General features: G+C 39.8%; 1 protein-coding gene across 2 annotated transcripts in view; it reads left to right on the forward strand.

The window, feature by feature from the left end:
- Positions 1-21,917, forward strand: part of ABHD18 (abhydrolase domain containing 18) — a 159,166-nt gene that overhangs the window by 52,327 nt on the left and 84,922 nt on the right. The window contains exons 6-9 of one of the 2 annotated variants that reach the window (XM_053703649.1): positions 2,178-2,262; positions 10,923-10,950; positions 11,567-11,705; positions 21,194-21,283. In XM_053703649.1, the coding sequence (XP_053559624.1) occupies positions 2,178-2,262; positions 10,923-10,950; positions 11,567-11,705; positions 21,194-21,283 (342 nt within the window). Of the gene's footprint in view, positions 1-2,177; positions 2,263-10,922; positions 10,951-11,566; positions 11,706-21,193; positions 21,284-21,917 lie in introns of those variants that run through there. The other variant, XM_053703648.1, reaches the window with a different exon arrangement.

Consider the following 21,917-nt stretch of genomic DNA (forward strand, 5'->3'; position numbering starts at 1 on the left):
CAGGGACCCCAGGGCGACACTAGTGGATGCATTGGTGGCGCCTTGGTCGTTCAATCTAGCTTATGTGTTTCCACCGTTCCCTCTCCTTCCCAGGCTGGTAGCCAGGATCAAACAGGAGAAGGCCTCTGTGATTCTAATAGCTCCTGCGTGGCCACGCAGGACTTGGTATGCAGACCTGGTGAATATGTCATCGGCTCCACCATGGAAGCTACCTTTGAGACAGGATCTTCTAGTACAAGGTCCATTCGAACATCCAAATCTAGTCTCTCTGCAACTGACTGCTTGGAAATTGAACGCTTGATTCTATCTAAGCGTGGGTTTTCAGATTCAGTTATAGATACTCTGGTTCAAGCCAGAAAGCCTGTGACTAGGAAGATTTACCATAAGATATGGCAAAAATATATCTGTTGGTGCGAATCCAAGGGATACTCTTGGAGTAAAATTAAAATTCCTAGGATTCTTTCCTTTCTCCAAGAGGGTTTGGAGAAAGGTCTTTCAGCTAGTTCTCTAAAGGGACAGATATCTGCTCTATCTGTCTTGTTGCACAAACGTCTGGCATCTGTGCCAGATGTACAAGCATTTGTACAGGCGTTAGTTAGAATCAAGCCTGTTTACAGACCTATTACTCCTCCATGGAGTCTAAACTTAGTTCTTTCAGTTCTTCAAGGGATTCCGTTTGAACCTTTGCATTCCATAGATATCAAGTTACTATCTTGGAAAGTTCTGTTTTTAGTTGCTATTTCTTCTGCCAGAAGAGTTTCTGAATTATCTGCTTTGCAGTGTTCTTCTCCCTATCTGGTATTTCATGCAGATAAGGTAGTTTTACGTACCAAACCTGGTTTTCTTCCAAAAGTAGTTTTTCCAACAGGAATATTAACCAGGAAATAGTTGTTCCTTCTCTATGTCCGAATCCAGTTTCAAAGAAGGAACGTTTGTTACACAACTTAGATGTGGTCCGTGCTTTAAAATTCTATTTAGAAGCAACAAAGGATTTCAGACAAACTTCATCTTTGTTTGTGGTTTACTCTGGTAAGAGGAGAGGGCAGAAAGCTACTGCTACCTCTCTTTCTTTTTGGCTGAAAAGCATCATCCGATTGGCTTATGAGACTGCCGGACGGCAGCCTCCTGAACGAATTACATCTCATTCTACTAGAGCTGTGGCTTCCACATGGGCGTTAAAGAACGAGGCTTCTGTTGATCAGATCTGTAAGGCAGCGACTTGGTCTTCTCTGCATACTTTTGCCAAATTTTACAAATTCGATACTTATGCTTCTTCGGAGGCTGTTTTTGGGAGAAAGGTTTTGCAAGCCGTGGTACCTTCCGTTTAGGTAACCTGATTTGTTCCCTCCCTTCATCCGTGTCCTAAAGCTTTGGTATTGGTTCCCACAAGTAAGGATGAAGCCGTGGACCGAACACACCAATGTTGAAGAAAACAGAATTTATGTTTACCTGATAAATTTCTTTCTCCAACGGTGTGTCCGGTCCACGGCCCGCCCTGGTTTTTAATCAGGTTTGAAAAATTTCTTTCTTTTATACACTACAGTCACCACGGCACCCTATAGTTTTTCATTTTTCTCCTAACCGTCGGTCGAATGACTGGGGGGCGGAGCCAGAGGGGGGCTATATGGGCAACTTTTGCTGTGCTCTCTTTGCCATTTCCTGTTTACAAGTAAGGATGAAGCCGTGGACCGGACACACCGAGAAAGAAATTTATCAGGTAAACATAAATTCTGTTATATATATAAAATCATTGATTGCACAGTGAACGTAAGAGTTAATTGAATAGAACATTGTTGTATTCTTTAGAGGTTTGAAGGGCCTATTTATCTGTTAGTTTCAGGTTACTTCCAATACCAAAAGGTCTTTTTTTTTGGGAGTGTTTCTCTTGAAATTGTGTTTGCGGCTGCAGTCTTTTAACAAATGAATCCATTATGCATTGTGATCACTCGAGGAACCATTTCGGGCACAAAGTAAAAACCCATTTTTGGAGCAAATAACTAATAGATTGTAATCAAGGCTTTAATTATATTTGATTTCAAATTTTGAGTGCTGAAGATATACTACCCTTATAAATCTTGCATAGCAGTAATGTACTTTTTAAAAATACATATATTTTAAAATTTGATATAGATAAATTATTTTTCACTTTTTTTTTTTTACCTTTTTTTTTTATACAGTATTACTGGAGAAGGCGGACACTAATGGCTCGGCCTATGATCAAAGAAGCTGGCATGGCATCACTGCTGTTAGAAAATCCATATTATATCCTTTTAAGTTTAAAATATATCAGTGTTATACTTTTGTTACAAATCTCTCTTCATAAATACTGGTGATGTTCACTTATAACCTATAGTCGCATAGATTACAAGTGGAGCGCTAATTTATTGCGTGCAAATTTGCCCGTTTGCAGGCGCATGATAAATAACCAGCCATTACAAGTGGCTGGTTATTGCTGCCGCGAGCTTGCGGTAGCAATTAGTGCTCAAAACATTAACCAGAAGTCAGACCCCTGGTTAATTTTTCTAAATGTTCCTCAATTGACCCCAAAATACAGTGTGTGGAGTTTTTAAAAATAAAATAAAAAATAGTATCATTTTTTTATTTTTTTTAAAAAATAACTGCACTAGGCAGTTTTTGGGGGCTAAAGTTGGCGGCTGTGGGGTGTTTTTTTTTTTTATAAAACAAAAAGGCATAGTGGTCTATGGAAACTGTGTGTTCCCAGTATGTATGTGTATATATATGTGTGTGTGTGTATGTATATATGTGTATATATATATATATATATATATATATATATATATATATATATGTATATGTGTGTGTGTATATATATATATGTATATGTGTATGTATGTATATGTGTATGTATGTATGTATGTATGTATGTATATATATATATTTCTCTTGTAAGGTGTATCCAGTCCACGGGTTCATCCTTTACTTGTGGGATATTCTCCTTCCCTACAGGAAGTGGCAAAGAGAGCACACAGCAGAGCTGTCCATATAGCTCCCCCTCTAGCTCCACCCCCCAGTCATTCTCTTTGCCGGCTCTAAGCAATTGGAAGGGTAAAGTGAATGTGGTGTTAGAATTGTAGTTTTTATTTTCTACAAGCAAAAGTTTGTTATTTTAAATGGTACCGGTGTATACTATTTACTCTCTAGCAGGAAAGAGATGAAGATTTCTGCAGGGAGGAAGATGATTTTAGCATGTTGTAACTAAAATCCACTGCTGTTCCCACAAAGGACTGAAGAGTACAAGAAAACTTCAGTTGGGGGGAACGGTTTGCAGGTTAGGCTGCAATAAGGTATGTTCAGTCATTTATTTCTAGACAAGACTGTGATAATGCTAGAAAAGACTGATAAGATCCCCATGAGGGAAGGGTATGCTGTATTCAGAGACTAAGTATGGAATTGCTAGCTTACATAACAGGGCTAATTTATGCTGGTTGACACTACTTAATGGCAAACGTTTTTTATTGAAAAATATCGTTTTTTGAGACACTTTGAAGGTTCTTTTGGGTTTCTTTCAGGGGTTGTTACCCACATGGCTATTATTAAAACACTTAGGAGTGTTTCTTTAGGCCTCACAGCACCGGAGCAAGGTGGGAGGGGCCTAATTTCGCGCCTCAGATGCGCAGTTATAGTGACTAGAACTTCAGGCTGATTCACATGGAGGGTCCTGCTACAGTTTGAGGGCCCATAAGAAGCTTTTTCCCCACAAATCTGGCTCCTAAGGGCAGGTAGGGCCACAGCAGAGCAGTGGCAAGGTGCTGAAGTTGTTTTAACCGGTCTGTTGGCTTACTATCGATCCGGTTTGGGCATTAAGGGGTTAATCGTTTTTATTGCTAGTGGTGCAACCTTACTAATGCTTTAGGCACATACTGTAAACATTTCGAAAAGTTTGCTGCATTATTCACTGTTTTGGAAAATTGTGTGCCTTTTTTATCTCTTAAAGGCACAGTAATGTTTTTTGCAAAGTGTGTTTTTACTTGATTAAAGTGTTTTCTAAGCCTGTTTGTCTTACTTACTAGTCTGTTAAACATGTCTGACACCAAGGAAAATCCTTGTTCAATGTGTTTAGAAGCCATGGTGGAACCCCCTCTCAGAATGTGTCCCACTTGTACTGATATGTCTATACACTTTAAAGAACATATTGTTGCACTTAAAAATGTGGCCCAAGATGATTCTCAGACAGAAGGTAATGAGGTTAGCCCGTTAACCTCTCCCCAAGTGTCACAACCAGTTACGCCCGCTCAAGCGACACCTAGCACCTCTAGTGCGTCTAACTCTTTTACCTTACAAGACTTGGCGGTAGTTATGGATAATACCCTCTCAGTGTTTTTATCTAAACTGCCCGTGTTACCTGCAAAGCGTGATAGCTCTGTTTTAAGAACAGATTGTGAGCATTCTGACGCTTTAGTAGCCGTATCCGATATACACTCACAACTCTCTGAAATGGGGGCGAGGGATGTGCTGTCTGAGGGAGAAATTTCCAATTCGGGAAAGGTTGCTCCTCAGACAGACTCAGATATGTTGGCTTTTAAATTTAAACTAGAACACCTCCGCTTATTGCTCAGGGAGGTATTAGTTACTCTGGATGACTGCGACCCTATGGTGGTTCCAGATAAATTGTGTAAAATGGACAAGTACCTAGAAGTTCCTGTCTACACTGATGTGTTCCCGGTCCCTAAGAGGATTGCGGATATCCTTACTAGGGAGTGGGATAAACCAGGTATTCCCTTCGTTCCCCCTCCTGTTTTTAAGAAAATGTTCCCCACATGTAACCCCATGCAGGACTCGTGGCAGACGGTCCCTAAGGTGGAGGGGGCTGTTTCTTCACTTGCTAAACGCACAACTATACCAATCGAAGACAGTTGTGCTTTTAAAGACCCTATGGATAAAAAATTAGAGGGTTTACTTTTGTTCAACAAGGTTTTCTTCTCCAACCTATTGCGTGCATTGTTCCTGTAACCACGGCAGCCGCTTTCTGGTTCCCGGTGTGCCCTTTTCCCCACCTCCTATGTTTAGAAAAATGTTTCCAATAGACGCCACCACACGGGACTTATGGCAGACGGTCCCTAAGGTGGAGGGAGCAGTTTCTACTTTAGCAAAGCGTACCACTATCCCTGTCGAGGACAGTTGTGCTTTTTCAGATCCAATGGATAAAAAATTAGAAGGTTACCTTAAGAAAATGTTTATTCAACAAGGTTTTATCCTGCAGCCCCTTGCATGCATTGCTCCTGTCACTGCTGCTGCGGCGTTCTGGTTTGAGTCTCTGGAAGAGGCCTTTCAGACAGCTACTCCATTGACTGAAATACTTGACAAGCTTAGAACACTTAAGCTAGCTAATTCTTTTGTTTCTGATGCCATTGTTCATTTGACTAAACTAACGGCTAGGAATTCTGGATTCGCCATCCAGGCGCGTAGGGCGCTATGGCTTAAATCTTGGTCAGCTGTCGTGACTTCAAAGTCTAAATTACTTAACATTCCCTTCAAGGGGCAGACCCTATTCGGGCCTGGTTTGAAGGAAATTATTGCTGACATTACTGGAGGTAAGGGTCATACCCTTCCTCAGGACAGGGCCAAATCAAGGGCCAAACAGTCTAATTTTCGTGCCTTTCGAAACTTCAAGGCAGGTGCAGCATCAACTTCCTCTGCTACAAAACAAGAGGGAACTTTTGCGCAATCCAAGCCGGCCTGGAAATCTAACCAGGCCTGGAGCAAAGGCAAGCAGGCCAGAAAGCCTGCTGCTGCCTCTAAGACAGCATGAAGGAACGGCTCCCTATCCGGCAACGGATCTAGTAGGGGGCAGACTTTCTCTCTTCGCCCAGGCGTGGGCAAGAGATGTTCAGGATCCCTGGGCGTTGGAGATCATATCTCAGGGATATCTTCTGGACTTCAAAGCTTCCCCCCCAAAAGGGAGATTTCACCTTTCGAGATTATCTGTAAACCAGATAAAGAAAGAGGCATTCTTACGCTGTGTGCAAGACCTCCTAATAATGGGAGTGATCCATCCAGTTCCACAGATGGAACAAGGACAGGGATTTTATTCAAATCTGTTTGTGGTTCCCAAAAAAGAGGGAACCTTCAGACCAATTTTGGATCTAAAGATCTTAAACAAATTCCTCAGAGTTCCATCGTTCAAAATGGAAACTATTCGGACAATCCTACCTATGATTCAGGAGGGTCAGTACATGACCACAGTGGATTTGAAGGATGCTTACCTTCACATACCGATTCACAAAGATCATCATTGGTTCCTAAGGTTTGCCTTTCTAGACAGGCATTACCAGTTTGTGGCTCTTCCCTTCGGGTTAGCTACAGCCCCAAGAATTTTTACAAAGGTTCTGGGGTCTCTTCTGGCGGTCCTAAGACCACGGGGCATAGCAGTGGCCCCTTATCTAGACGACATCCTGATACAGGCGTCAAACTTCCAAATTGCCAAATCTCATACGGACATAGTGTTGGCATTTCTGAGGTTGCATGGGTGGAAAGTGAACGAGGGAAAGAGTTCTCTATCGCCCCTCACAAGGGTTTCCTTCCTAGGAACTCTGATAGATTCTGTAGAAATGAAAATTTACCTGACGGAGTCCAGGTTATCAAAGCTTCTAAATTCCTGCCGTGTTCTTCACTACATTCCGCGCCCTTCGGTGGCTCAGTGCATGGAAGTGATCGGCTTAATGGTAGCGGCGATGGACATAGTGCCATTTGCGCGCCTACATCTCAGACCGCTGCAATTATGCATGCTCAGTCAGTGGGATGGGGATTACACAGATTTGTCCCCTCTGCTAAATCTGGATCAAGAGACCAGAGATTCTCTTCTCTGGTGGCTATCTCGGGTCCATCTGTCCAAAGGTATGACCTTTCGCAGGCCAGATTGGACAATTGTAACAACAGATGCCAGCCTTCTAGGTTGGGGTGCAGTCTGGAATTCCCTGAAGGCTCAGGGATCGTGGACTCAGGAGGAGAAACTCCTCCCAATAAATATTCTGGAGTTAAGAGCAATATTCAATGCTCTTCTAGCTTGGCCTCAGTTAGCAACCCTGAGGTTCATCAGATTTCAGTCGGACAACATCACGACTGTGGCTTACATCAACCATCAAGGGGGGACCAGGAGCTCCCTAGCGATGTTAGAAGTCTCCAAGATAATTCGCTGGGCAGAGACTCACTCTTGCCATCTATCAGCGATCCATATCCCAGGTGTAGAGAACTGGGAGGCGGATTTTCTAAGTCGTCAGACTTTTCATCCGGGGGAATGGGAACTCCATCCGGAGGTGTTTGCTCAATTGGTTCATCGTTGGGGCACACCAGAATTGGATGTCATGGCGTCTCGCCAGAACGCCAATCTTCCTTGTTACGGATCCAGGTCCAGGGACCCAGAAGTGACGCTGATAGATGCTCTAGCAGCACCGTGGTTCTTCAACCTGGCTTATGTGTTTCCACCGTTTCCTCTGCTCCCTCGACTGATTGCCAAAATCAAACAGGAGAGAGCATCGGTGATCTTGATCGCGCCTGCGTGGCCACGCAGGACCTGGTATGCAGACCTGGTGGACATGTCATCCTTTCCACCTTGGCCTCTGCCTCTGAGACAAGACCTTCTACTACAAGGTCCTTTCAATCATCCAAATCTAATTTCTCTGAGACTGACTGCCTGGAGATTGAACGCTTGATTTTATCAAGGCGTGGCTTCTCCGAGTCAGTCATTGATACCTTTTAATACAGGCACGAAAGCCTGTAACCAGGAAAATCTACCGTAAGATATGGCGCAAATATCTTCATTAGTGTGAATCCAAGAATTACTCATGGAGTAAGGTTAGGATTCCTAGGATATTGTCCTTTCTCCAAGAGGGTTTGGATAAAGGATTATCAGCTAGTTCTTTAAAGGGACAGATTTCTGCTCTGTCTATCCTTTTGCACAAGCGTCTGGCAGAGGTTCCAGACGTCCAGGCATTTTGTCAGGCTTTGGTTAGAATTAAGCCTGTGTTTAAACCTGTTGCTCCTCCATGGAGCTTAAACTTGGTTCTTAAGGTTCTTCAAGGAGTTCCGTTTGAACCCCTTCATTCCATTGATATCAAACTTTTATCTTGGAAAGTTCTGTTTTTGATGGCTATTTCCTCGGCTCGTAGAGTCTCTGAGTTATCAGCTTTACAATGTGATTCTCCTTATCTGATTTTCCATACAGATAAAGTAGTTCTGCATACAAAACCTGGGTTTTTACCTAAGGTAGTTTCCAACAAGAATATCAATCAAGAGATTGTTGTTTCATCATTGTGTCCTAATCCTTCTTCAAAGAAGGAACGTCTTTTACATAATTTGGACGTATTCCGTGCTTTAAAGTTTTTCTTACAAGTGACTAAAGATTTTTGTCAAACATCTTCCCTGTTTGTTGTTTACTCTGGACAGAGGAGAGGTCAAAAGGCTTCGGAAACCTCTTTCTTTTTGGCTTCGGAGCGTAATACGCTTAGCCTATGAGACTGCTGGACAGCAGCCCCCTGAAAGGATTACAGCTCATTCTACTAGAGCTGTGGCTTCCACCTGGGCCTTTAAAAATGAGGCTTCTGTTGAACAGATTTGCAAAGCTGCGACTTCGCTTCATACCTTTTCAAAATTTTACAAATTTGATACTTTTGCTTCTTCGGAGGCTATTTTTGGGAGAAAGGTTCTACAGGCAGTGGTCCCTTCCATTTAAGTACCTGCCTTGTCCCTCCCTTCATCCGTGTACTTTAGCTTTGGTATTGGTATCCCACAAGTAATGGATGATCCGTGGACTGGATACACCTAACAAGAGAAAACATAATTTATGCTTACCTGATAAATTTATTTCTCTTGTGGTGTATCCAGTCCACGGCCCGCCCTGTCCTTTTAAGGCAGGTCTAAATTTTAAACTACAGTCACCACTGCACCCTATGGTTTCTCCTTTCTCGGCTAGTTTCGGTCGAATGACTGGATATGGCAGTTAGGGGAGGTGCTATATAGCAGCTCTGCTGTGGGTGATCCTCTTGCAACTTCCTGTTGGGAAGGAGGATATCCCACAAGTAATGGATGATCCGTGGACTGGATACACCACAAGAGAAATAAATTTATCAGGTAAGCATAAATTATGTTTTTGTGTAATTTAGTGTTTTTTTGTAATTTAGGTAATTGTATTTAATTAATTTAATTTATTTAATTGGAGTGTAAGGTTAGGTTTTATTGTAAGACAGGTTAGGTTTTATTTTACAGGTACATATGTATTTATTTTAGCTAGGTAGTTAGTAAATAGTTAATAACTATTTAGTAACTATTCTACCTAGTTAAAATAAATACAAACTTGCCTGTAAAATAAAAATAAACCCTAAGGTAGCTACAATATAACTATTAGTTATATTGTAGCTAGCTTAGGGTTTATTTTACAGGTAAGTATTTTGTTTTAAATAGGAATAATTTAGGTAATGATAGGAATTTTTATTTATTTTAATTATATTAAAGTTAGTGGGTGTTAGGGTTAGACTTGGGTTTAGGGGTTAATAAATTTAGTATAGTGGCGGCAACGTTGGGGACAGCAGATTAGGGGTTAATAAATCTAGGTAGGTGGCGGCGATGTTAGGGGCTGCAGATTAGGGGTTAATAATATTTAGTGTTTGCGAGACGGGAATTTTATTTTAGTGTTTGCGATGCGGGAGGGCCTCGGTTTAGGGGTTAATAGGTAGTTTGAGTGTTAGTGTACTTTTTAACACTTTAGTTATGAGTTTTATGCTACAGCTTTGTAGAGTAAAATAAATGCTGACTTTAGATTGCGTTACAAATCTTGCGTTACAACAATCAGCACTCGCATTGCCACTGATATTATTATTCATTGTGAATTTTATTCCCCCCCCCCTCTGGAAAACAGTCTGCAGAGGCCCATGCATTGGTGGTTATATTAGTTTTGCAAATTGGGAGAGGTAAAAGAGTAAGCATGGCATCACAGACAAGCATGCCATCATATATAAGTAGTTTTGGCATGTGGATCTCCACAACCCTGGGAAAAAAAAAAGAAAAAAGTGTCAGATTAAAGGGACTGTAAATGTTAACCCGCAATAACAATAATTCTGTTAATCAATATATATATTATATTTTTACCTCAGTTTGCAGGGTATAAGCACTACGGAAGTGTTTTAAAATCATTAAAAATAATTACCGTTTTTTAAATCCACTATCCGCCCATGCAGCTCGAGATTTTATTTTCATGGACAGTGCAGCAGGGTGATTATGTCAATCATTCACTTTTAAAAGCCCATTTTCAGATCTGGAGCGCGCATTTACACATACTTTGCGCATGCGCAGTTGAACCACTCAGCTTGACAATATAAGCAGTGGATCCCAATGCTAGCCGCATTGTGATTTACTGCTTATATGCTACTAAGTACAACTAAGTTATCGAGTCACTTATTACCCCCTAGACTATAACGAGCAAATAAACATAAAATACTGTAATTGGTAAGTCAATTTTTGGAAACATATAATAAGACATCATTTGTTTTGTAATTAAAATATTTGATATGCTCATTCGTCATTAGGAGTGACTCACCACTCATTCAGAAACACAGAATCTCAATGCACGACGAAGCATTGAGATTCTGTGTATATGGCTGTTGACTGCGTGGAATGCGCATGCGGAGAGGGAACGCTCGCTGTCAAAATTGCATAAGACGGACATTCGCTCCGCTGTTGGCTGCAGGAGTAATGACGGTAAGTATTGAAAACATTTTTGGTATTCGTAGGCGGACAGAAGATGCATTTTTAAGTAAGTATAAAATACATTTTTATACGCTTCCACTTCGCTTTTGCTCTGCAAAGTTTGACTAATCAATTTACCAGAAGCTATAATTCAAGTGATTTGAAAATAGATTTTAAGGTTTACTGTCCTTTTAAGTATAACTTTCCTTAACTCAAGTCTTTACACGGCTGCAGAAAACCAAAGGACCAACTGTAAGTATGAATATGTGTTCATTAATGTCAAATAACAATAAAGATTTCAGTTGAGCATCTTTAATGTTCCTTTATAACTGCAATAAACCAAAACTTTATTCTGGTTCACTTTAAATATCTACTTGTTCATTTATTTTATCAGTTACGCATAGATACATTTCCTTTTTTGGAGCTATTAAAGGGACTGGAAACTCCTTGAAATTTTTAATATAAAATATTTAGTTATTCATAGTAAAACAACTTTGCGTTATACTTTCCTTGTTTATTTTGCCCACTTTTCATATAATTTAGCTGTGGTGGATTTTCTAATTCTCAGAGCTGGAAATGCGCACTGTAGATTTGACAAAGCTAACCCTGCTATATATGTCTCCCTAATTAATTTGGCTTTTGCATATACCAGCTGCAAAACAATGCACGTTACATTAACACAATGACTGTGACTAGCCTGAAGACTCCAGACTGGATTGGCTCCTCCAAATAAGGCAAGCAGTGTGTGGAGTCTGGTGATTGAAAAACAATATAATGTTATTTTATAGCAAGACTTAAGAAATGTCTTGTAATTATGAGGTGTTTTCTGTCCCTTTAACAATGCTAATGTACAATCTACTGTTAACAGGAGATCCAGTTTAAAGAATGTGTCAGATCTGTTTGTTATGGGAGGAGCTCTGGTGCTAGAGTCTGCTGTGCTCTTACATTGGCTAGAGAGAGAAGGATATGGTCCTCTTGGCATGACTGGGATATCAATGGGAGGACATGTAAGTCACTGAATTACTAACCTATATTCAGAATATTGTTTAGTACCTGATGTTTCCTTCAGTAGAAGCGTTAAACAAAAATCGGTGTTCTAATCTGCCATCAGGCATTGAAAAAAATCATATTAATTCAAATTACCACCAAAATAATAAGCGCATTATAGGATATTTCTTATTTTTTTTTTCCATTTGTTCTATTTGTCGTCATCCTGAGGGGGTGGGGTGCTTTCAGAGCTGATTGAGGCCGCCTGCACTTGAGGCCTTTACAAGGTGCCCAAGCAGTCCGGCATCGCCAGGCGACTCCAGGGAAGCTGGTGTATTTTAAAGCCCAGAAACCCCACTTTAAAATAAAGCTCCTATATAGTTATATAAATATATTCAAAGACCCTTAGTTATATAGATAAAAAAGCTCACACACTATTGTTTACAACCATGTTTATTACAATTATTTTAAAAAAAATGCATATTCAGACTTTTTTTGTCTGTATAAATTTCTCCTGATATATACATAAAATATTTAAATCTGATGGGCCTGTCCTGAGTAAATAAACCTATTTTTTATTGTCAGGCTTTTAAAGCTTTTGCCTGCGAATCAACAAATCTGTGGCAGTTGTCTCTATTTAACAGTGAGCAGTGTTTATATGTTCTTGTTTCTTTGTACAAAGGAAACCGCCTCATTTAGCAAGGAAATAGTGCATTTAAAGATTTTCTCTGTTACTAGCAATATGAGTTTTGCCTCTGATTGTCTAAATGCTGAAACATATCGCTAAGCTATTCAAAAGGCTAACGAGAGATAATTTAACCCCTTAATGACAGAGGACGTACCAGGCACGTCATTGGAAAAACTCCCCTTAATGACAATTGACGTACCTGGTACGTCCTCTGTTGTTAGAAGTGCTGGAAGCGATCATGATCGCTTCCAGCTGCTTACAAGGGATTGTAGTGATGCCTCAATATTGAGGCTTCACTGCAATCCCCTATTTTACCCACCGATGTAGAAAGGGCCACTCTGTGGCCCTCTCTGCATCGGAGATTGTTGTTCACACTTTCGTTGGTGGGTGGGAGCAGCTTGTAGGAGGAGGGTATGCTCCAACTTCCTTACCGGAGCAATCACAATGTAACAATGGTTTGTCGGCGGTTGCGCGGTTCCGGTTGCGTCTGGGGGGGCGGAGGCGGCGGGTGCACGCGCATACGCGTGCACGCAAAATGACCGCAAGTAAAAAATAAAATAAAAAATACAGAGGCAGATGCAGGGGGAGCTCTATTGTTTAGTAAGGGATCTGGGAGGGGGAGGGAAGTAGATTATTTATTGGGGCCAGCTACACTACAGAAAACAAAAGTTTTATATAAAAAAGTTAATAAAAACTATTTTTGGGGGCAAATTGGGTACTGGCAGACAGCTGCCAGTACCCAAGATGGCGGCAAATAGGAAGAGGAGAAGGGTTAGAGAGATGTATGGGGGGGATCAGGGAGGTTGTGGGGTAAGGGGGGATCCATCACTGCAGACTATATGAAAAAAATAAAAAAAATATTTTTATTTCAGTACTGGCAGACTTTCTGCCAGTACTTAAGATGGCGGTGACAATTGTGAGGTGGGGGAGGGAAGAGAGCTGTTTGAGGGGGGTCAGGGGGGATCAGGGGGTGGGATGTGTCAGGTGGGAGGCTGATCTCTACACTAAAGCTAAAAATTAACCCTACAAGCTACCTAATTAACCCCTTAACTGCTGGGCATATTACAAGTGTGGTGCGCAGCAGCATTTAACGGCCTTATTATTGCCAAAAAGCAACGCCAAAGCCATATATCTCTGCTATTTCTGAACAAAGGGGGTCCCAGAGAAGCATTTACAACCATGTGTGCCATAATTGCACAAGCTGTTTGTAAATAATTTCAGTGAGAAACCTAAAATTTTGAAAAATGTAACAGTTTTTTTTATTTGATCGTATTTGGCGGTGAAATGGTGGCATGAAATATACCAAAATGGGCCTAGATCAATAATTTGGGTTGTCTACTACACTACACTAAAGCTAAAATTAAACCTAAACGCTCCCTACAAGCTCCCTAATTAACCCCTTCACTGCTGGGCATAATACACGTGTGGTGTACAGCGTTATTTAGCGGCCTTCTAATTACCAAAAAGCAACGCCAAAGCCATATATGTCTGCTATTTCTGAACAAAGGGGATCCCAGAGAAGTATTTACAACCATTTATGCCATAATTGCACAAGTTGTTTGTAAATAAATTCAGCGAGAAACCAAAAGTTTGTGAAAAAATTTGTGAAAAAGTCAACATTTTTTTTTATTTGATCGCATTTGGCAGTGAAATGGTGGCATGAAATATACCAAAATTGGCCTAGATCAATACTTTGGGATGTCTTCTAAAAACAAATATATACATGTCAATGGATATTCAGGGATTCCTGAAAGATATCAGGGTTCCAATGTAACTAGCGCTCATTTTTAAAAAAAGTGGTTTGGAAATAGCAAAGTGCTACTTGTATTTTTTGCCCTATAACTTGCAAAAAAAGCAAAGAACATGTAAACATTAGGTATTTCTAAACTCGGGACAAAATTTAGAAACTATTTAGAATGGGTGTTATTTGGTGGTTGTAGATGTGTAACAGATTTTGGGGGTCTAAGTTAGAAAAAGTGTGTTTTTTTCAATTTTTTCCTCATATTTTATATATTTTTTTATAGTAAATTATAAGATATGATGAAAATAATGGTATCTTTAGAAAGTCCATTTAATGGCGAGAAAAACGGTATATAATATACGTGGGTACAGTAAATGAGTAAGAGGAAAATTTCAGCTAAACGCAAACACTTCAGAAATGTAAAAATAGCCATTGTCATTAAGGGTAAGAAAATTGAAAAATGGTCCGGTCATTAAGGGGTTAACTTTTAATAAAAACCTTTAAAGTATCAGACATTTTAAACATTTTTTTTTCAAAAATGATCTAAAAATTAGTTACAGTATATTTTATTAGTTTTACTGCAGTTCACATCTTCATCCTCCTTAAGGTTTCACATATAGTTTTTTAGCCAATCAGAACAGCTGTACACTGTATATTCAGTTAAACTGAGACCTAATATTCTGCTAGTGACACAAAGTTATTTCAATATTTGAGTCTTTATTGAAAAAGAATAAAAACAAATATGTCCTAGTTCCAATCACCCCTCATCCTGACAATACAGCCAAGCTATTCTGTTATAAGCTTTTGAAAAATAGGATTTTACCTTGAACTTTCAGTTTTTAAAATTTTAATGAAAATTGTTTTAGTATTTTATTTTGTGGTGATAAGATGTAAAAATGCATTTCTTATTTGTAGAATGTATATATTTAAGAATTAGAGGTAAATTGAGAATTAAAAATTGATTTTGTGCATTGCTTAAAGTGAATATAAATTTATATGAATAAGTGCCCATTTTAAAACAAATGCTATTAAAAACAGGGGCACTTTCATTCATTAAACTTTACATTGACTTTTTTTTAAAATACTTACATTTTTCTTTAGGAAAACCAGACCAGCGATCCTCCGCCCGCACCTCCTGCTGTACTTAGCACAGCAATGACTAAACCAGCTTCCTCCAATCGTTGCTAGCACCCCAGGGCATCCAGTTAGTGAGGCCACACAACGATTGGAGGAAGCCATATTCGTCATTGATATGCTAAGTACAGCATAAGAAGCATGCAGAGGATTGCCGGTCTGGTTTTCCTAAAGAAAAAGGTAACCATTTTAAAAAAATGCTTAGATGTAAAATATAATGAATGAAAGTGTCCCTGTTTTTTTTTTTGTTAAATCTTTATTTATAATCCAACAGAACAACAAAAGAAAAGATACGATAGGTTAATTTCACATTTTCATATCACCTTGCAGGGTAAATTAAGCACAATAAACCAAAATCCAACTTTCATATTTCATATTTTCATTACACCTCGTAGGGTGCTTTAGGTATCAACAAAAACAAATGTATTAACACATAGATTATTTAACCTATATCTAATCAGAAGATGTCAAACCAACCCTACTTGCGCTACCCCTTGCAGGGAGATTAACATATCTAGAAAATAATGTTGACATATATATCTGGAGTTTTATTTTTTTTCTGTCACAAAACATAAATAAAAAGAAGACATAGAAAACAAAACAAGGCAACAAGAAAAGTAAAAAAAGAAATGGTTTTCCTTCCTCTCCCCCCCCTCGGGCCGCTACCCCCCCTCCCCGTGTCCCCTGTGCCAACAGCCTCCTCTTTAACCGCTACTACCTCCTCTTTTCCCTCTCTTTATCCATCATGGCCACTCCGCTAGCAATTTACCTGCTTGTATCCAAGCGTCAGTAAAAGCTGTTTTTAAGAATAAATATAAACTGTTGTTGTATCGATGGGGGAAATGTTTTCATTGGCCTAGCCACTTATAAATATACTTCTCCATTTTTTCCTCTGAGTTATCAATATAATACTGTTCTAAAATTATTGTATTAGCAATCATAGCGTTAAAGATTTGAAAAGATGGTGCATTTCTGGCTTTCCAATTCTGCAAGATTAGGTTACGTCCATTCAAGATAATTGTATTAATTGCATTGTATTGTTCATTTATATTGTGGGTACACAAAAAAAAATATATCTTGTGAATTTATAGTAAATTCTTGTTCCAAACTTTTGGATAACCAGTAATTCACTTTGTTCCAAAACTGTTTAATTTTCGGGCAACCCCAAAAACAATAAATCTGCATTAGGATTACTACATTTTAAACATACATGGGTATCCTCCTGAAACCACTTTTTAAGCTGTACTGGCTTTATATAAACCCTATTTAAGAACGTGCAATGTGATTCCCTCCACAAGACTATAGAGGTTGCTTTTTGGACCAACCTAAAACTACCCTCAATCTCTTCCGTCGTAACAGATGGGAAATCTTTTTTCCACTTTATCAACAAACCTCTTAAATGTACCTGGTCAACCTGGTTAAGTAAAATATTCTACATAAAGGAGAATCTTTACCTTGTTTATAAATATTGATAGCTGGATTAATATTTCCCAACTTCCAGTCAGAGTTATTATCCTCCCTGAGTTTTCAATAATAGTGTCTCAATTGTAGGTAAGCATAGAAGCTATGCTTATGTAGGGAGAATTCAGTTTGCAGCTTTGCAAATGGTTTAACTGCAGCTAAAGTTTCTTCCCTTATTTGTACCACGTTTTGAAAACCTTTATTAAACCAAAGCTTAAAAGTTTTTGATGAAATCCCTGCTGGAAATTTTGGATTTCCACAAATTGGCAAATATTTGTATGATTTCCAATTAATATTTAATTCTTTGCAAATTTTTTGCCAAGCCATAATGGGATGCAAAAATATCCTCATCTTAGCTATCTGCTTGGGAATTTCTGTCTTAGAGAGATGTAAAAGTGCCTTCAAGGAAAATGGTGTCACTATCCCAGCTTCCAACTGCACATTAGTTATATATTCTTTTTATGTTATCCAGTCTATAATATATTTACTTAAAGATACTAGGTTATAATACCTAAGATTAGGAAAGGCTAATCCGCCTGCTCGAACATGTAAACTTATCTTATAAATAGAAATCCACTTGCGCTTTTGTTTCCATACAAATCTCGCCGATATCCTATTGAAAAGAGTAATATCTCTAACCTTAATCATAATAGCTAGATTTTGCAACAAATATAAAAATTGCGGGAACCATAGAGATCCGAGCTGAAAGCGAAATAGGTAGCGTCATCCAGTTATCTAGATCTCTATTATGCTTATCAAAAATGGATGTAAAGTTTAAATTATACCAATAGGCTGGATCCTTGTGAATTTTAATACCTAAATAGTTTAGGTATATCTTGTGCATTTATCTTCAGCAATCCATAACATTTCAGATTTATCTGGATTAATTTTATATCCTGAGAAGGAACCAAATTGCGCTGCAAGTATTAAAATTGTTGGATCATATTGTCAGTATCACTTAAAAATACTAATGTCATCCGCAAAGAGTGTAAGAACAGTTTTTTAACTTGTCCAATCCTAATCCCTGACAATTCTTGTTGTCTAATTGCAAAGGGTTCTAGCGATAAATTGAACAAGAGGGGTGACAGGGGACAGCCCTGTCTAGTACCTTTCTCTAGTATAATATCATTAGTAATCTCAAAATTGATCATCAGGTTAGAGATCGGATTATGATATACCGCTTGAATTAGATTTACAATATTCCCCTTAAACCTGAATTGAGAGAGCGAGGTAGACCGACCACTTTTATATTATTACGTCTAGACCTGTCTTCAAGGTCTTCTATCCTAGCTTGCAATGCAACTATTTTCCCTTTGTGTGCACTAACAATTGTACCATTATTATTTGCTTGGTCTTGCCTACTTGCAAACTGTCTAATTTCCAAAGTGAGATTAAAAAGCTCAGAATCAATCCCTTCAAACTGAGGTGTAAATAGATCAGACATCTGCTTTAGTAGCTGTTTATTCTCTATAGAGGTTGGGGGGTTTTCATCCTGGATACTTAAACTAGTATCAACATTTTTAAGCATTTTTTTCTCTTTGGATTTAGGGGGCATAGCTGGTGATTTACTAGTGGTTAGTGTCATAAATTTGTCCATTTAACACAACAAAACAAGAGGAACAATTTTTGCTAGACCTACCCAGGTCTAAAAACAAAAGTGCATATACTGCCTTAAGGGCCCAAAACAGGGTTAGAAGCCAAATGCCGGGAGAAAAGGTGGTGAAAAAGCAGTGAAAGTAGTGATTAACACTTCAAGTTCCTAAGGTTTGCATTCCTGGACCAGCACTTCCAGTTTATTGCACTTCTGTTTGGTCTAGCTACTGCTCCAAGAGTTTTTACGAAGGTTCTAGGGGCTTTGCTTGCAGTTGCCAGAACCAGAGGTATAGCAGTAGCTCCATACTTGGACGACATTCTGGTTCAAGCACCATCTTGTCATTTGGCAGAGGACCATTCGAAATCACTTCTGTTTCTTCTTCGATCTCATGGATGGAAGATAAACTTAGAAATGAGTTCTCTTATTCCCAGTACCAGGGTGGAATTCCTGGTTACTATAATAGACTCCATATCCATGAGGATATCCCTTACAGACCAGAGACGTTAAAAGCTAACTTCCGCTTGTCTTGCCCTCCAGACCTCCTTAAGGCCCTCTGTGGCTCGGTGTATGGATGTGATTGGTCTCATGGTGTCCAGCATGGACATCATTCCTTTTGCCAGATTCCATCTCAGACCACTACAGCTGTGCATGCTGAGACAGTGGAACGGCGATCATTCGGATCTGTCTCAACAGATTTCTCTGGACAACCAGTCAAGAGAATCGCTCACCTGTCCTCAAGGGACATCATTCTTGAGACCATCCTGGGAGATTGTGACTACGGACACAAGTCTCTCAGGATGGGGAGCTGTTTGGGGTGCCAGGAAGGAACAGGGCCTGTGGACTCGAGAAGAATCCTTCCTCCCGATCAACATTCTGGAACTTCGGGCAATCTTCAATGCTCTGAAGGCTTGGCCTCTTCTGGGTGCGTCCCAGTTTATCAGATTCCAATAAGACAACATAACCTTGGTGGCTTACATCAAACCATCAGGGGAGAACGAGAAGCTCCCTAGCAATGAGCGTAGTATCTCAGATTCTGGAGTGGGTGGAGGCCCACAACTGCTGGCTGTCAGCGATCCACATTCCGGGTGTGGACAACTGGGAAGCGGATTTCCTCAGCAGACAATCCTTTCATCCGGAGGAATGGTCTCTCCATCCGGAGGTGTTTGCGGAGATTTGCAACAATTGGGGGACGCCGGAGATAGATCTCATGGCGTCCCGGCTCAATTCCAAGCTACCTAGATATGGGTCGCGGTCCAGGGATCCTCAAGCGGAGCTAATAGATGCATTAGCAGTTCCTTGGAGGTTCAGCCCGATTTACATTTTCCCACCGTTACCACTTCTTCCTCGTGTAGTGGCCCACATCAAGCAGGAGCAGGCATCAGTGATACTGATTGCTCCATCGTGGCACAGGGTCCTTTTGTTCATCTAAATCTAGATTCTCTGAGGCTGACTGCGTGGAGATTGAACGCTTAGTCCTAGCCAAGAGAGGTTTCTCTGAGAGGGTTATTGATACTCTCATTGAAGCTCGTAAGCCTGTTACTCGCCGCATCTATCATAAGGTGTGGAGAGCTTACTTATTCTGGTGTGAAGAGCGTGATTTAGCCTGGCATAAGGTTAAGGCTGCCAGGATACTTGCTTTTCTCCAGGAGTGTCTGGAAAAGGGCCTTTCTGCCAGTTCCCTGAGGGGACAGATTTCGTCCCTATCTGTTTTTCTGCACAAGAGACTCGCAGAGCTCCCTGACGTGCAATCTTTCATTAAGGCTCTGATTAGGATCAGATCTGTGTTTAGATCTAATGCACCTTGGAGTTTGAATCTTGTTTTTAAGTTTTTGCAGCGGGCTCCGTTTGAGCCTATGCATTCGGTTGACATCACATTGTTGTCCTGGAAGGTTCTTTTTCTGTTGGCTATTGCATCGGCATGCAGAGTTTCTGAAATGACTGCCTTGCAATGTGAGCCTCCTTATCTGGTGTTCCACACTGATAAGGCTGTCCTACGTACCAGCTTGGGTTTTCTCCCTAAGGTTGTGTCTGATCGCAACATCAATCAGGCGATTGTGGTTCCTTCTTTGTGTCCTAATCCTCCTCCTTCGAAGGAACGTTTACTTTATAATGTGGATGTGGTTTGAGCTCTGAAGTTTTATCTTCAAGCTACTAAGGATTTTAGACAAACTTCTTTCTCAGAAAGAATCAGATTTGTAAGGCAGCTACCTGGTCCTCCTTACATACTTTTTCTAAATTTTACAAGTTTGACGTTTTTGCTTTTGCCGACGCAGCTTTTGGGAGAAAGGGTTTTGTAGGCTGTGGTGCCCTCAGATTTGGGTCCGCCTCTCTTTTACCCTCCCGTTGTTATTATTCAGTGTCCTGTAGAGCTTGGGTATAGTTTTCCCAACAGTAAGGAATGATGCCATGGACTCTCCTCATATTAAGAAGGAAAACATAAATTATGCTTACCTGATAATTTAATTTCCTTCTGTATGAGGAGAGTCCACGGCACCTGCCCGTATACTCCGATGGGCGGACCAAAATTAGGTTTTATACCCTGATATTTCTCCTACTTGGCAGAATTACTGGGATATAAGGGAAGTGGGGGGGGGGGTGTATTTAAGCCTTTGGCTGGGGTGTCTTTGCCTCCTCCTGGTGGCCAGGTTCAGTATTTCCCCACAGTAAGGAATGATGCCGTGGACTCTCCTCATACAGAAGGAAATGAAATTATCAGGTAAGCATAATTTATGTTTTTTTAAAAACCAGGCACCTTTTCATTAAAATTTACATTCACTTTAAGTAGATTATACAGACCCAACAATAGTAAGATATTTTTTAAAAAAATTGAAATTATTTATTTATTTTTTAAGGCTTATTTGTTTTGCATGGTTGTGTTTGTCATTTTCAGATGGCTTCTTTAGCAGTAACAAACTGGCCCAAACCAATTCCATTAGTTCCATGCCTTTCTTGGTCTACAGCCTCTGGAGTCTTCACAAAGGTAATCTGCAATAAAATGGTGTCACTTTTTTAAATCCGTCACCTATGTACATAGTTTGCCTTCGCTGCTCTAACCAAGTCATTCAAACCTATGAACTTTAGTTAAGCCAGAAGAACCTGCACTAATAGACCGTAGATTACATTAAAGTAATTAAGAAAGCCTCAAACCCGTGTTATAAGTATGAGTGATATAAACTATAATTCCAATAAACCCTCACAAGTAACAAAAAAAAAAGTAGCAGTCCGTGCACATTCCCAAGCCTAATGAGTGGCTGCAGGGACAAAATTTAGCCATATTTTACCAATATAAAAATGTTATTAATATAAACTCTGTGTTATCAACCATTATGCTGAGAAGCATTAAATGGACAGTCTAGACCCAATACATAATTTTGATTACTCATTGTTACATACCAGAGAAGTATCCTGCAACTTCTTATAAGCTTGTAAGAAGTACATGAAGCATTTAAATATTCATCGTTTGTTAGGAGTCGAAAATGGCCGCCAAGCTCCGCCCATCTATTGCCTGTATATTTTGTTATTTTAAGTTTCTGCAATCACTATTGACTCAAATAAGTTTTCCTACTCGTACATGCTGAGTTAATTCATGTGCCATTTGAAATAGCTAACTGAAA

Source organism: Bombina bombina, chromosome 2, assembly GCF_027579735.1.
Source record: "Bombina bombina isolate aBomBom1 chromosome 2, aBomBom1.pri, whole genome shotgun sequence".
Lineage (NCBI taxonomy): Eukaryota > Metazoa > Chordata > Amphibia > Anura > Bombinatoridae > Bombina > Bombina bombina.